We start from the raw sequence: 14006 nt of genomic DNA on the forward strand, positions 1-14006 counted from the left end.
AAAGAAATTGTGTGGTATAAGCACTAGACTAGATTTTCAGTTCGATCCCTCGTTGAATTGAATATTGTAACATACCTCACACAAGACAAGTGATGTAGATTCAAATTATGCACTCAATTCACTTGGGTGATGGTTTAGTATTGAATCTCGTTGGGGTCCAATTGTATGGATTCGGGAGGTTCTGAGTTTGATTTTCACTAAAAACAATACTATTGTGACCATGCGCTCAGCTTTAACCTAACTTACACTATCATCAGATGAGACACTTCTGTGCATGTGAGCCTGACGTCTCAAATTTAGACTCATATTGAATGTTCGAATGATAAGCCGGTATGATCTATTCCCGATTACCAAAAAAGGGAGTCAAATTATGCACTTAAAGTTACCAAGCAGAATTTGACCAAACACACTAATTCCTCTCTTCTTTTGTGAGATTGGAGCCATGTAAGCTTATAGATAAAACCAATCTCATAATAAAAAAAAATTGATTTTATACATAAGCTTATAGATTTACATAGATATTCCTACACACACACACAAATACATTTATCAGAGAAGTTTAGCATATGGTTAGCCCTTACTGAAAAGTTGACGATTTGTCATATGAAAACATTGGTCTTACCGGCTTGAGCTTTTTCTTGAATACAACTTTGAAGCCATAAAAAAAGAAGAAAAAAGAATACAACTTTGAAGCATTAAAATAGACATTGACCATAGTGTGTCTAACTACCTATATTCCATTTTCATCAAGAAAAAAGAGTACAAGGTTGGTCTGAACCCGATGTATGACATTAGAAACAATACAAGAGTAGCATTTGGAGGAGAAACTTGAGTTCTGAGCATTATCAGGTGATGCGAATTAAGAGTACGACCATAATGAATATACATGTCATTAGAAACATCAAAAGCCAAGTGAAGCATGTTGTCTTCGAACTCTTTGAATATATATCCATGGCCCGCACATTGGCACGACCAGTGCCTGCCAGGCTATGCTCGATAGCCTTCTCCGTAGAATCAAGTATCTGCATCCAAATAATTGTTCGATGACAAGGGACATCAGAGCAGTGCGCAACTTATAGATGGCGTTATTGCCAAAATATAACATGAACGTTATTATATTCTGGGAATAGCAACACTTCCATTGTATGCATCTCATAAAGTTCTCAAGGAGAATTTAAGAACTATGCAGGATTTAGTAGTATGGTAGAAATCATACCTTTTCGGTGTTCTGCACAGACTGGCTCATCATGAGACTACCCTCTTTAAGTTGTCGAGCCAAAACCACCATTTCATCAGTCAAATCCTCTTGAAGCTTTCTGTTACAAGTGGAAGAAAAGATCAGAGTAATGATACCATACAAAAATCATTTTGATTTAAATTGAACATTCATTGAATATATTCAAACACTTGCGGTACAAATTTTCGATATAGCTATTAAAAGAAGGCCGGATATGTGAACACCCAAAGGAGAACTCAAAGTTACGCTTATATTTGGGATAAAATCTAACTAAACTAGAGAAAGTAAATGAAATGGTCAAGAGGCATCCAAATCCCAAGGTCCTTATACAACATCATCAGTGGGCAGCAACCACCATGGTGTAGGCTGAGTGGCTTCTTCAAGAATCTCATGAAGCTTGGCCAGAAATTGAATTTTGAGCAAACTTCTTAAACAAGGCTCAGGAATTTTGCCTGGTACTCCTCATGGGTTTTTGCTCACTCCAGTCCTGAATATAAATTAGATTTCTCAGAGCCTTTAAAACTCCAATTGCTGAGAGAGTGTTTACATCCTTATTATCTTCATTATGATCTTATTACATAAAAAACTACTTCAGTAAACTTTTAACTGAAGTCTCTCTTTTGCAGTTTTAACTTAAACCTAATCCCTATACCAAAAAGACTTAATTCAAAGGGCAATTGCAAAAGTACACCTGCAAGAGGACATCATAATTGACAAAATATTTGATCAAAAAAGCCAGAGAAAAAAGAAAGGTTAAAAGAGTAAACAACTCTCACGCACAAGGCTCTTGCCATGGGGCCATGTGCTTGCCCTCATCAGAAAGCAAGAAAAAGGAACAAATTAAATTTTACTACATTTATTTTTAAGCACAGACATCCATCATTATGTAAGTTTTGAGCAAATATGTAATGGAGAATATATTGCTTGGCTAAATTTTATTATAGCTAAATACCTTCATTATAAACTTTTTTCCAGGTAGTCCTTGTTAGAACATACTAATTCCAAGGTGAAATTTAATCCCGATTAAAGGAAAAGGCGAAACTGGCACTCCACTTGATATTGGCTTTAACCAAGATTCAATCTCTACCATACATTGAAACAAGAAACTTAAGAGCACAGTCCATAATGCTGCCACTAACTGAACTTTGTCTAAGTAGTTTAAGCGTGAGCTTTCTAAAACTGCTGCAAGCTGATACATGTACGCAGCTCACTGCCCTCCTTGAACCCAAGTTTAGGAAACAATTTTCAGTAACATAAAAAAATAACATTATATTCAAATATAAATCATACGTAAATTTTACACCAAATTGTAAAATCCTTTTTAAATCACTTAATATTCAATGAGTTCAAGTCATAAAAGCAAGTAAGCTTTATGAAATACCTGTGCTTTTCAATGTGTGACTGTGCTGAAGCATCCAGTTTGACAGCCACTGATGTATCTGCCTTACTGGTGTCATGACTTCTATCTTCCGCATTCACAGCAGGCCTGAATGATGGACTAAGTAACTCAACGTAAAGAAAATCACAATAATAACTGCCAACAGGATCAAGCATCATTTCCACAAATCATTAACTACCGCTTTACTTACACATATCTCCTTCTCAGCCCTGGAGAAGAGGGGATGGGAATCTCTTCCTCACTTGTTGGAGAAATTTCTTTGGCGGAATCCCCTGAAAAGTCTTCAGGTGAAGCCTGCATGCCAGACAGGAATGAATGAAATAAAAAATAATTAGTAATGACAAAATCCATAATCAATCATGACCAATGTTTGGAACACAAATATAAAACAAGGAAAATAAAGAAAAAAGAAGAGGAATAGAGGCTTGAATGACTATAAGCATAACATACCAATAAAGTACCAGACCTCAGAAAATTTTCTTTTATTTTTAGAAAAAAGTAGCATGGAAAGCCAAGAATTCAAACAAACATACTGATGTAGTTTTTGAACTACCGCTGTAGAATTTGTTTAGGATTGAGCAACCAAAACCCTAACCCAAAATTAAACCCAAAATTTAAGAACCCTAGGACAGGAATTCACAATTCCCAGGTCTGAAACTGGAACAAAATTCTTGAATTTTTTTGAATCAAACAAAAAGTACCCTGAATCTCTCAGGTAGAGTTGGATAAACTCGCCTTCCCCTCTCAGCCTCTCACCGAGTGTGTTTAAGGAATCTCTCCTATAACAAATTTGTATAAAACTCTCATTATTATTTATTCTTGACTTGCATCCATATATATAGACTCCTAGTAATCCTAATTACATAAGAAACTTCCTTCAAATAAAACTAGGATCCCTAAAAGTAAACTAATATGACTCCATTTATAACTAGGACTTGACTTAACAAAATAACCTAATAAAAGACTCTCAAAACAAATAACTATTACTAAATTCGAAATTCCAACATATCTGGAAATTTCGACAATACCCTTGGTATGAAAACTTAAAGAAACTTACTTAAAATTAACCCAATAATAGACTAACTTATAAAAGCCTATATTAATGGTCCTCCTGCATCACATACTCAATGGGGCAGCATCCACTTGCTAGGAAACGCACTCACTGCTGTCTGCTAGTCAATATTTCTTATCTTAAAATGTATCCACAACAAAATCCTTATTCAACCATCAGCATCATGTGAAACTGGTGTCTATACTTCCCAGAACTCTAATACATTAAGCAGAACTGGTCTTATAGGCTCATAGCAATTCTGTAAAATCCCCATTCCAGTTTGCTTAGTTTTTTCCATCTTCTTTTTGAATGGATAGTCTGTTTTTTCAAACAAAACATTTACATTGCACTTCTCCATTTGACCAACCTGCTCAAAGTCCATGGATGATATTCTCCTCATTCTCACCTTCTTTTCTGTATAATAGATTCAAGATAATGAAACGGATCACTCCTAAGTATTTCTTAACAACAAAGTGTTTTTCCAAAGCCTTCATATCTAGTGCACTTGTCTTTTTGACTCTAGAGCATTCCTCCAAAATTCTGACTTATGTTAAAGCAGTAACCTGCCAAATTCCATGCTATTCCTTACCAACAATAACAAAATTAGTATGGGATGGAATTTGCGCCTTCTGGCTTTCGAACAAAACAAAGATTACATGGAGTCCAAGATATTTGTGCCATTACAACAACCTTTATTAGAATGCCGTGATTAACAAACTAATAAATCAGTATAATTACCTTTTACGACCCAAAAATGCTAATATACATATATGCATCTCATTAAAATCATAAAATTCTATAGAAACAAATTCATAAAATTTCAATTTATACACGCACCACGTGAGCAACTAATTTAGAAGCAATGGCCTCGATCTTCTCTGAATATTCATTCACTTTCACCTTTGAAACTCTGTGAGAACATATCAAAAATAGAACTTAAGTTATTACAATTTTGTAAGAAGTTGTGAATCTACAACTTTTTTCCTTTCTAATGGTTAAAAATTATTGGGAGTTGCGTGGCCCGGGGGGGGAGGGGATACTTCACATCTAAAGCAACTTTATCCAACATTTGTTTCTTTCTTGGATCACTTGAGAACAACCAATCATCCTGCAACTAGAATAGTAAACAAAGACCAATGAACAAAAGAAGATTTGTCTAGCAATTAATGTTCTATGTTTTAGGAGCATTTTGCGATTTGGGCATGTCATCCTTGCCAGGGGACAAGGCTAACATTCTGTAGCATTCCAATTTTATCGGACGTCACACTGATGGGATCAGTCAATGTTCCATATGCTAGCATGCTTGGGTTTTTAACTCCATGCAATTTTCTACTCTGAAAAGCTTATAAAAACTCAATATAAATTCATTCATAAGTCCCAATAAACGTTGGGACTTTCCACTATAACTCCATGTTGTCAAGAGAGAGAGAATGAATCAATCAATCATCAAAGCTTTACAACATTCAAGATCATCTAGAGGACACGATGGATGAGACGTGAGAAACAAGTTCCATAATTCATTGGAAACTAGGGATCAGCAACAAGGCTCCAAAAAAGTGCCATCTTCGATCACAAAGCTGTTCTGTATACAGAGTAATACAAGTACTAACTTATTCAACTCGCCTAGAACATAAGAAATATCCAATTTAGATGATTTATGCCCTGGGTGGACGCAATCAGATACCTTCCACATTAATAACTCTTTTTCAACCATAAAAAATGAATTTCATTTCAAGCGTCTAATCCAAGTCAAAACATTCATGAACACTATCAGTTATAGCCAATAGGCTCCTTCAACTACCACAGAGACAACTTGGAACAGAAGGCAGTCTACTATTCACATAAAAGGATACTATACAGTTAATAGTCGCAATAGCAATAGTAAGAAAACGAACAAAGAAAAATCTAAGAGTCTCACAAACAGCCCAATCAGTTGATTGAAGAACAAGATCCAATTACTTCAGCACAGTATGACACTCAATTTTCTGCATGTGAAGCTGTTTTTTGTACGCATTAATGATACTAAATTGAAAAGACAACAAAGAATATGGTGTGCTCATTTTACAAGGTAGATGCACCAAATGGAAATAAGAGTCCTACAGCCTCAGTTCAGATATCAACAAAAAATCCATAAAGCAACCACATGGACCTCATGGAAGAAAACTGATTGATTTATCTAGATATCTTCCCCATTCTTCTCAAGTTAGTAAAAGTTTTAAGGCACTCGCCCACAGTCACAGCCATTAAGGACCAATAAGCAAAATGCTAGTATTTCTTTTACACGTCCAGTGGAAAAAGATTCCCACTCTACATTTCTGAGTAACCAAAAGAGCCCATTTCTACTCACACAGGCAGACGGGTAACTTGAAAAAGGCTTCAACAAATAGCATAACCAGAAATTATATAGACAAATACACTGTAGTTTGTGCAATATATTTCAGTGCTCATAGCATAAATGCATACCTTGGCAACCCTTCCGGGGTTCTCTCTTCTGCCAACTCTTCTAATTGTCCTCGCAAAGTAGAAACATACTGCAGAGTCAATGAAAATTCCTTATCTCATGACACAGTAAGACTAGAAAACACATTTTAAAACAATGCATTCTCACGAGAGTAACAACTCACATGCATAAGCTTGGCTTGGTTTTGCTGTTGAGGAGCAGCTGCAAGCAACCTCCTCAAGTTCACCTCCGTTTTACTGATTCCCATTGCAAGACACTTTCCAATCGAACACGAAACCTGATTTTAAATACAGAGAGTAAAGACAACCCACCGTTACCATCTATTGCCATGGCATCATAAATCAATCACCATGGTTGCAAAAATCGCTAGTCGGCCGCTAGGCGGTTCATGGGACTTAGGGATTAATTGGATTAATCGGGGACTAGTCGGGGATTAATCGGATTAATCGTTTTGAGTTTTTTTAATTTAAAAAATAGATAAATAGATATATGCAATACATATCATATATGTGTGTGTGTAAAATACACAATATAAATGAAAAAATCATTCAATCAATATACATACATACATATATATATATGAGTGTATTTGATTGAACTAATTAGATAATGCAAGTGCAGAATACAGAACACAACAGAGAGAGCACAAGAGCAGAGACTCTTCAAAGGATTGAATCGAAGAACACAACAGCAGAGACTAGCAGACAGAGTACAGAACACGAGATGGTACAAGAATAGCAGATTGAAGACAGAACCTGAGTCGACCAGCAGACTAGAACAACCGACGAACAGGAACACCTCTAGAACCAATGAAAGAGAATACAGAATAGATCCAGCAGAGACTATAACAAGCGACAGCAAAGAATAGAACAAGTGAATAGCACAGAACCGAGTCGAATCCCCAGCGCAACAAGCGAAGAACATACGTATGCGAATTTTAGGGTTCAAGCATCTGCAATTGGAGGGTGAAGTCGCGCAGCAGAAGACTAGAAGAGGGAGTTTTTGGGCAGTTGTGATTGGACTTCAATGAGAAAGTGGGCCAAAAGAAGAAAATTGGGGCAAAAAAAAGTCCAGTTAAAAAAAGGCCCATGCCCAAAAAAAAGCCTAGGTCAATTAGGTCCGACTAGATCCGATTAACGATTAAGTGGTCCGATTAACCTCTAATAGAAATGGCAAGCACCGCCTAGCGACTAGCCCATTTTTGCAACAGTGTCAATCACTATTTTTTATGCGTGATTCATTCAAAAGCAGCGAAATTGAAGAAATTGATCATGCTCTGATTTGACCCAGTTAAGATTTATTTTTGATACCAAAGAATTTTAATCAGAAAATAAAACACTCAAAATCACTTCTTGAAGGAAAAAAAACACCAAGAATCTGACCATTTGAAGGGATTAGGAGTTGAGAATTCCCCAATTTCAATAGAACCTAATCTTATTTGGTGGCAAAACTCCTCTTCACAAACCCTAATTTTGCCCCCAAATCTTATTTCACTCTATCAAAAACTCCTACTTCTTCTTCCTTTAATTACGAATTCAGAGATCATATCATTCTTCTAGAATCACCTCTTCCCTTGATCAGTAATTGATTAATCAGTTCGATTAACCGAATCAACGATGGACCAGAAATGATAACGATTCAAACTAACATGTACATGAGTATGGAGTACGGGTTAATATAACTTTTAACCACTGAAAGATGACCCGTGTCTTAAATTGGTCATTAACTCTCAAATTGTGTCAATTTAACCATCGATAGTTGAATTTGTTTCAATTAAATCACTCCAGCATAATTGGATAATTTTGTTCAGTCAAACTATCGAGTTGACAAATTGACTGTTAATTGACCGTCCAAACTTGATTATGTGGCAAACGGAGCTGAGATAGCAAATCTCTACTCGAACCCTAATTTTTTCCCCAAATTTTATTCAAAATTCTCCATCCAACCAATTGGTTGCAACTCTCAATTCCGTCTGCATCACCTTGTCTACAGAAAACTCCCGCTCCCTATCTCCTCTCCTCTCTCTTCATGGCTTCTCTTTCTTAGTAAAACCCTAAACCCTAATCCACTAAAAAAAATCAACAATCCAGAAAGATAAATTAAAACCACAAGTAATTGTAGATCAAGATGGATCAGAGGGATGAAGATTTGGTATCCCCTTTGGGCAAAAAGACACGTCTGGATGCCGATTGTTACCTGGTGGAGAAGAGTGTTACCGTAGAGGGGAAATGTTTCCTGGTGGAGAAGAGTGTAAGTATAATGGTCCTCTCCGGCCACTCTGACTCTGAATCACCGCTTTTAGAAGCCACAAACGTTGATGGGCATTTACAGGGGGAGTACACACCCCGTGTTCGCAGCAACAGTTCACGGTGGAGCAGTGGTTGGCCCTTGATACGGCGCCGTGGGAGCTCACTGCTATTAGGAATTACTGTCCGTCTGAATTTGATGGTCAAAACCGTGACCGGAGGATCAAGGAGTCTTCTCTGATCAGATCGGTGGTGTGATTTTCATTATTTGCAAGAAGAGCAATAATCTGGTGTGTCTACTATGAGTGATTTATCGTTTGCTTGTGATGTGATCTGATACTTTGATCAGATCAGATCAGATCAGATCAGATCACTTCTTTGGTCAATTCTGCGATAATCGAGGCATTTGAAATACATTATTTTAGTCGTGGTTAGGTTTATGTCGTTCTTTAATGGGCTTTTGTCGGTAAGGCCTAAATGTGACCGTCACCTTAGGGTGGAAAAAAAATCGACTTCAAGTCGATTTCATATCGGATAACAATACTTGTTTATGAAATATTTACATGTTCGGACTTTAATCTTGATTGGATTTCGAACGTATTTAATTGATTAAACCCAGATTGATTTAAATACTGATAAGTAAATTGAACAATAACTTAATTATGGTTTTACTTGAGTGGACTCTGATTCTAATTGGATTTCGAATGCATTTAATTGACTAAACGCAGATTGGTTTTAATACGGATAAGTAAATTGAACAATAACCTAATTTGAATTATGGTTCGGATAAATAAATCAAAAAATATTTTTGTGTTTGGACTAAGACTCGGTCTCTTTGTGAAAGTTCAAGGGTTCCTTGATACTTTTCTCTAAAAATAAAGGAAAAGGGCAAAAAAATCTTTAAGAAAAGAAAAAGCCGCAAAAGGGAAAACTTTCAATGCCCTCACGCAGGATCGAACTACGGACCTCCAGTTTACAAGACTGGCGCTCTACCACTGAGCTATAAGGGCTTTCATTGATTACCAAGCCAGCATTAATTCCATATCTTTTTTAAAGTAACCCTATCTTCCCACACAAAACGAAACTTCAGTAGTACCATTGAGTTCGAGCTTAATTAACCTTAGTTTTATGTTCAACTTTTACCCAGCTCAAGAGTCCTCTTCGGAATGTGTTTTGTTTTGACTTCCCGTGATGAGGTGATGTGAGTTCCAAAATTATGGTAAACTCTACCACTGAGCTATAAATAACGAGCTTTGTTAATTGTCCAACACACATTCATTTTTTATTTTTAGTTTATTTGATTCCACCCATTTTAACTCACCTTAGCTTGGTTGCATTAGAGCTCAAATTATTGATGTGATCAACAAACATACAAGCTCGAGCCTGGACATGCCAATGCTTGGCTCGAGTACAACCCCCCAATCAAGTGTCATGTCCAGGCTCGGGTAGAATTGGACATACAAGAGAAGCATAGGTAAATACTTCTTCACAAGTATATTAGCAATGTTCACCTATTTCCAGACCTAACAATGTTCGATCTTAATGTTAAGGTTATTGATATATCATACCATCAGAAAATCACACCAGAAAAACATCTTTAAAATGCTAAAATTCCCAACACAAAACCAATTTCATAGGTATGGTTTGTGCAATTTAACACAGAAGCAAGCCATATAAACAAGGTTTAGGATGATCATGAATCATGTAGCGCAAGTTACTCACGACAATATGAGTCATTTCTGCAATAAACACCCTTCACCAGGCATCTATGCACCAGTAAGAAGAACCCTCAAACCTCAGGTTCATCCTCGACACCCAAAGCAAAGCAGGCTACTCTGATCATAAACAGTTTCCAACTAAACAAATATCAATCTGTAAACAAGCAACAAATATCCGAAACTTGATAGATTTAAAAACTAAATTGAGGGGCATGAATGTTTAATGTTTTGACGAGCATTATTAAGGGTTTAATTTGCCAGAAGCTGAATGTCTCATCATTTTCCAAGACAGATTCCTAGAAAAAGCATAATTATATTGCATTCAATCAATGATCATTTGACAAGCAGCTTCGTCGTCACCAGAGTCACATTCATCCTCACTCAGCTCCATGTCGCTAGATTTCTCCTCTTCTTTGGCAACAACGGCTTCCGACTTCTTTGCATATGTCTGACAATGCTCTGAAAAACACAATGATGTGCAAGTCATGGATGAAAACTAGTCGAATTTCCAAATTGGCAGAAATAGAACATGAACATAAAGAAATAGTTACACACGAAGCCGCAGATTAAAAGTGAAGCACTTGAGCATTTGTAGAGAAGTAGATACCTATAGATATAACATTAGATGGATGTATTGGTGATGTAGTAGGCCATTTGGTTTTGTTGAAAGAACAAAGAAACCAATGCTTTTAGTCTTTAAACATTGAACATGTCAAATTAAGTAGCCTGAAACAATATAATTATATCGAACATGACATTCAACAATCACAAAACAGGCATGAAACAAATACAATAATGACATTCAACACCATAAAACAGGTCTACCAATTACAGATACTAGATATTACATCGAAAAGCTGATATATCAATACATGATCATAAAAATGATACCTGTATTAATTTTATTTATTTAAGTCCAACATTGGCGAAACTGCATAATTTATTTAACAAAGCAATATGAAATAAGAACATAGAAGTTTGAGTATGATTGCTACTACCTTTCACTTTTTGTTCATAAGCAGTAAGATCGCGCATCATTAGTTTAGCAGCTTCTCTATTCAGTGGATCATATGGGTTCGCATACGTAAGAAGTTGTGGTAGAAAGACATCAAACACATTTTGCAGTTCTGTTTGGAATTAAAGCAAATTAGAATATGATTTTATGATTCAAACTCTATAATCACAAGATGATAACAGAATCTAAAGGTGACTGAAATAAATGATGAAATACTGCTACGTATTGGAAGATCATAGAGCAGATGCTTACGGTACATTGGGCTCCATGTCTGATTGAGGACATTTAAGCAGATTGAACCTGACCTGAAACTCGAATACAAACAAGAACTTGAGACTTCAACGCCAACTATTAGAAAAACTACAGCAAAACAAGAGTTTTGACTAAAAAAGCTGGCTCACGTTTCATCAACATTCGGATGGTAGATCCTGTTGATAAAGCCAATAGATGGAGATGTATAAGGATAATCATTTGAAAACGTCACCCTTACCTTCCATACACCTCCCTCATAAAAAGCTGCCAAGTTACAACCAAAGTTAATTCAGATTTTCAATCTGCTAAGCGAGTAACCAATAAACATAATCAGTTTATATATCTTCATTGAAGAAAATCATTGAACAGCGAAGCTGCAGCGATTATTGATTATCGCATTCCATATAGAAAGAACCTAATTAATCTAAATCAAAGAAAAGCCCAAAAGGGGTCAGGAAAAAAGACAGTTAATTCAAGTCAAGCATATTTATACAACTCCAAGTATTTACATAAAGAACAATCTCAATGCAGTGAAACAAAGCCAAAAGTGGGGGAGGATCAAATATGGTTAAGGAGATGTGGATTTAGATTATTGTTTACTATTTTTGGTCCTTGAAATTCAACATGGAACTCATTCAATCCATCATCAATCGTCTCCACTTTGTAGTTGTTCATCATCCTGTGTCACAATCAATCACACTTAGAAAATTAACCACAAAACAAATCCATATCAAATCAAATCAAATCAAAAAACTAAAGAATCACAACATTATAGATAGTTAGATAGATAAAAAACAATTACAGTTCCGTCAAATCCACGTCTCGACGTTTCAATGAAAAAGACATTTTTTTTTTGCATAAACAAACAGAGACCCAATAGTTGTTGTTCAAGTTGAGGCAGATAGACTCAATAGTTGTTGTTCAAGGGAGACTATAAATACATGCAATGCATTCAAAGCGTGCACGTGCAGCAACATTTTGTGAGTAAATGAAGGTGAACTATACCATAATGGACAATTTCACCAACAAATTTTTCTTTTCTTACTTGCATGAGCATTGGTGAATTAAATTTTCATTAAAGGTTGACATGAAATTGGATAGCTAATAATTAGGATTTTTAATTTCTTGCTGAAATTAGCTTTGTTTTTGCATGGAAATTTCTTTAATTGCTATTTCTATATTATTTTCTTTAAGTTGTAAATTACAATTAATGAGGTAATATGTTTGCGGATTTTAAAGGGTACGGTATTGCAAAGGAAAAATAGCGGTATAGAGCACTTGACATTCATTAACTAGTGGCTAAATATAACTTTTCGTCTCTCAACTATACACGTAGTTTCATTTTCGTTCTTAAACTATTGTTGCTCTCAATTTCGTCCCTCAACTATGGAAAAATACCTATTTCATCCTTCAAGTGAGAAAGTAGCCAGAAAAATCCAAGGTAGCATATCAGAAAATTCCTACGTGGCAAACTTTGAAAATCTTGAACATTATGTCCCTAAACTATAAAAGTATTTCACATTTTGTCCCTCAACTATCCAACAGTAAACCCTGTCTTTCAATTGGCTGTATAACAATGCTCAGCAAATAGGTGAAGTAAAGTAAACAAGGAAAAGATTGAAAAAAAGACCCCAAATAAAAATCTGCATGTTATTTTTTAGTTTCCTGTGTGTTCATCCCTGTAACAGGCATGTGTGGCCAAGGCATTACAGAATAAGTCAAAGCAATAGGTACACAATCCAGAACAGTGATGTTAGACATGCATAATGGACTATAAGTCTTTTTTCCTTTAATATATAAGAAATTTGTTAACAGTTTAGGAGGCAACTAGATATTACATTTTACTCGGAAAGAAATTAATCAAATGAATGCATACCTCAAGTTCTTGTGATATTTGAAATTGGTCCCAGATGAAATAATCTCAAAAGTTCCACCAACAATACTGAGAGTTCTATTAACTTGCATGGTTCTTGTCGTAAGAAGAAAATGCCACGCGTACAGCTACCAGTTTTGCCTTCTCAAACTGCCCGATACTTGCATATGCATTAATAAGGACCAGTAAAACATGCTTCGTAACTTGAACTCCAGTACACTGCAACTCTTCACAGTACTGCAAGCAAAGATGACAAAACCCAACACGCTATACTTTCATGTATTACGGAAAACACATCCATCCACTATACAAAGAACTATGTTGTTCAATAATAAAAAACTGCATGAAGGTACTCTTCACAAGCAGTAAGCAAAACGTAAAGCAACAAAATTATAGCTACATTATTTATTCTCTTCACTATCACAGTTGCTTATTAAATAGGTGAAATTTTGGGAATCTGGATCTGGTTTCACATCTGCATTCTCCATTTGCTTGCAAACCATTAAGCCTCCACCGATGTTTTTCTGCATAGTTTTGAGAATGCAAATAAGTCAAACAAAAAATACAATGAAAACATGAGAAGAGAAAATACTTAAGCATGGACAACGCAATGCACATGACATCATCTGCACCCATAATCAACCAGGAAAAGCACATCCAAAAAAATGGTTTATCCTCAATCTTTAAAGAACGACTATTGTACAGGGAAAAAAAGTTTACTTTATCATTCAAATTGTTCCTTAACATTAAAAGG

At 35.8% G+C, this 14006-nt stretch overlaps 2 protein-coding genes and 1 non-coding gene across 6 annotated transcripts; all 3 read right to left on the minus strand.

The window, feature by feature from the left end:
* Positions 1-703: 703 nt before the first annotated feature.
* On the minus strand, positions 704-8965 carry LOC119986173. Of its 4 annotated transcripts, none has more exons than XM_038830729.1 (8): positions 8384-8965; positions 6312-6425; positions 6151-6218; positions 4525-4597; positions 2827-2930; positions 2619-2735; positions 1217-1316; positions 704-1022 (listed from the first exon to the last, which is right to left on the minus strand). In XM_038830729.1, exons 2-8 carry the CDS (start codon positions 6393-6395, stop codon positions 846-848), a joined length of 723 nt encoding a protein of 240 aa, XP_038686657.1. In that variant the 5' UTR covers positions 6396-6425; positions 8384-8965; the 3' UTR covers positions 704-845. The 4 variants fall into 4 exon arrangements, with proteins under 4 accessions (XP_038686657.1, XP_038686656.1, XP_038686655.1 ...); XM_038830728.1 differs by having other exon boundaries at positions 8345-8965; XM_038830727.1 differs by lacking the exon at positions 8384-8965 and adding an exon at positions 6904-7182.
* Positions 8966-9332: 367 nt separating this feature from the next.
* TRNAT-UGU lies at positions 9333-9404 on the minus strand. The gene has a single exon. It is a non-coding gene; the product is annotated as a tRNA-Thr (tRNA).
* A 721-nt stretch (positions 9405-10125) lies between these two features.
* LOC119985433 (ubiquitin-conjugating enzyme E2 4-like) lies at positions 10126-13344 on the minus strand. The gene is made up of 6 exons (XM_038829740.1): positions 13256-13344; positions 11980-12058; positions 11529-11662; positions 11380-11432; positions 11111-11239; positions 10126-10571 (listed from the first exon to the last, which is right to left on the minus strand). The coding sequence occupies exons 1-6, from the start codon at positions 13342-13344 to the stop codon at positions 10435-10437; spliced, it is 621 nt and encodes a 206-aa protein (XP_038685668.1). The 3' UTR covers positions 10126-10434.
* Between the last annotated feature and the right edge of the window lie 662 nt (positions 13345-14006).

The sequence above is a fragment of the Tripterygium wilfordii genome, chromosome 19 (assembly GCF_013401445.1).
Source record: "Tripterygium wilfordii isolate XIE 37 chromosome 19, ASM1340144v1, whole genome shotgun sequence".
NCBI lineage: Eukaryota > Viridiplantae > Streptophyta > Magnoliopsida > Celastrales > Celastraceae > Tripterygium > Tripterygium wilfordii.

Excerpts from the sequence above, each read along its gene's own strand:
- LOC119986173 (XM_038830729.1), bottom strand. The coding sequence starts at position 6,395 with ATGGGAATCAGTAAAACGGAGGTGAACTTGAGGAGGTTGCTTGCAGCT. Across the intron at positions 2,736-2,826 it reads GGGCTGAGAAGGAGATATGT|TCCATCATTCAGGCCTGCTG; the intron begins GTAAGTAAAGCG and ends TGAGTTACTTAG. Across the intron at positions 1,317-2,618 it reads TCACACATTGAAAAGCACAG|AAAGCTTCAAGAGGATTTGA; the intron begins GTATTTCATAAA and ends CACTTGTAACAG.
- LOC119985433 (XM_038829740.1), bottom strand. The coding sequence starts at position 13,344 with ATGCAAGTTAATAGAACTCTCAGTATTGTTGGTGGAACTTTTGAGATT. Across the intron at positions 11,240-11,379 it reads GACATGGAGCCCAATGTACC|AACTGCAAAATGTGTTTGAT; the intron begins GTAAGCATCTGC and ends AATTCCAAACAG. Across the intron at positions 10,572-11,110 it reads TTATGAACAAAAAGTGAAAG|AGCATTGTCAGACATATGCA; the intron begins GTAGTAGCAATC and ends TGTGTTTTTCAG.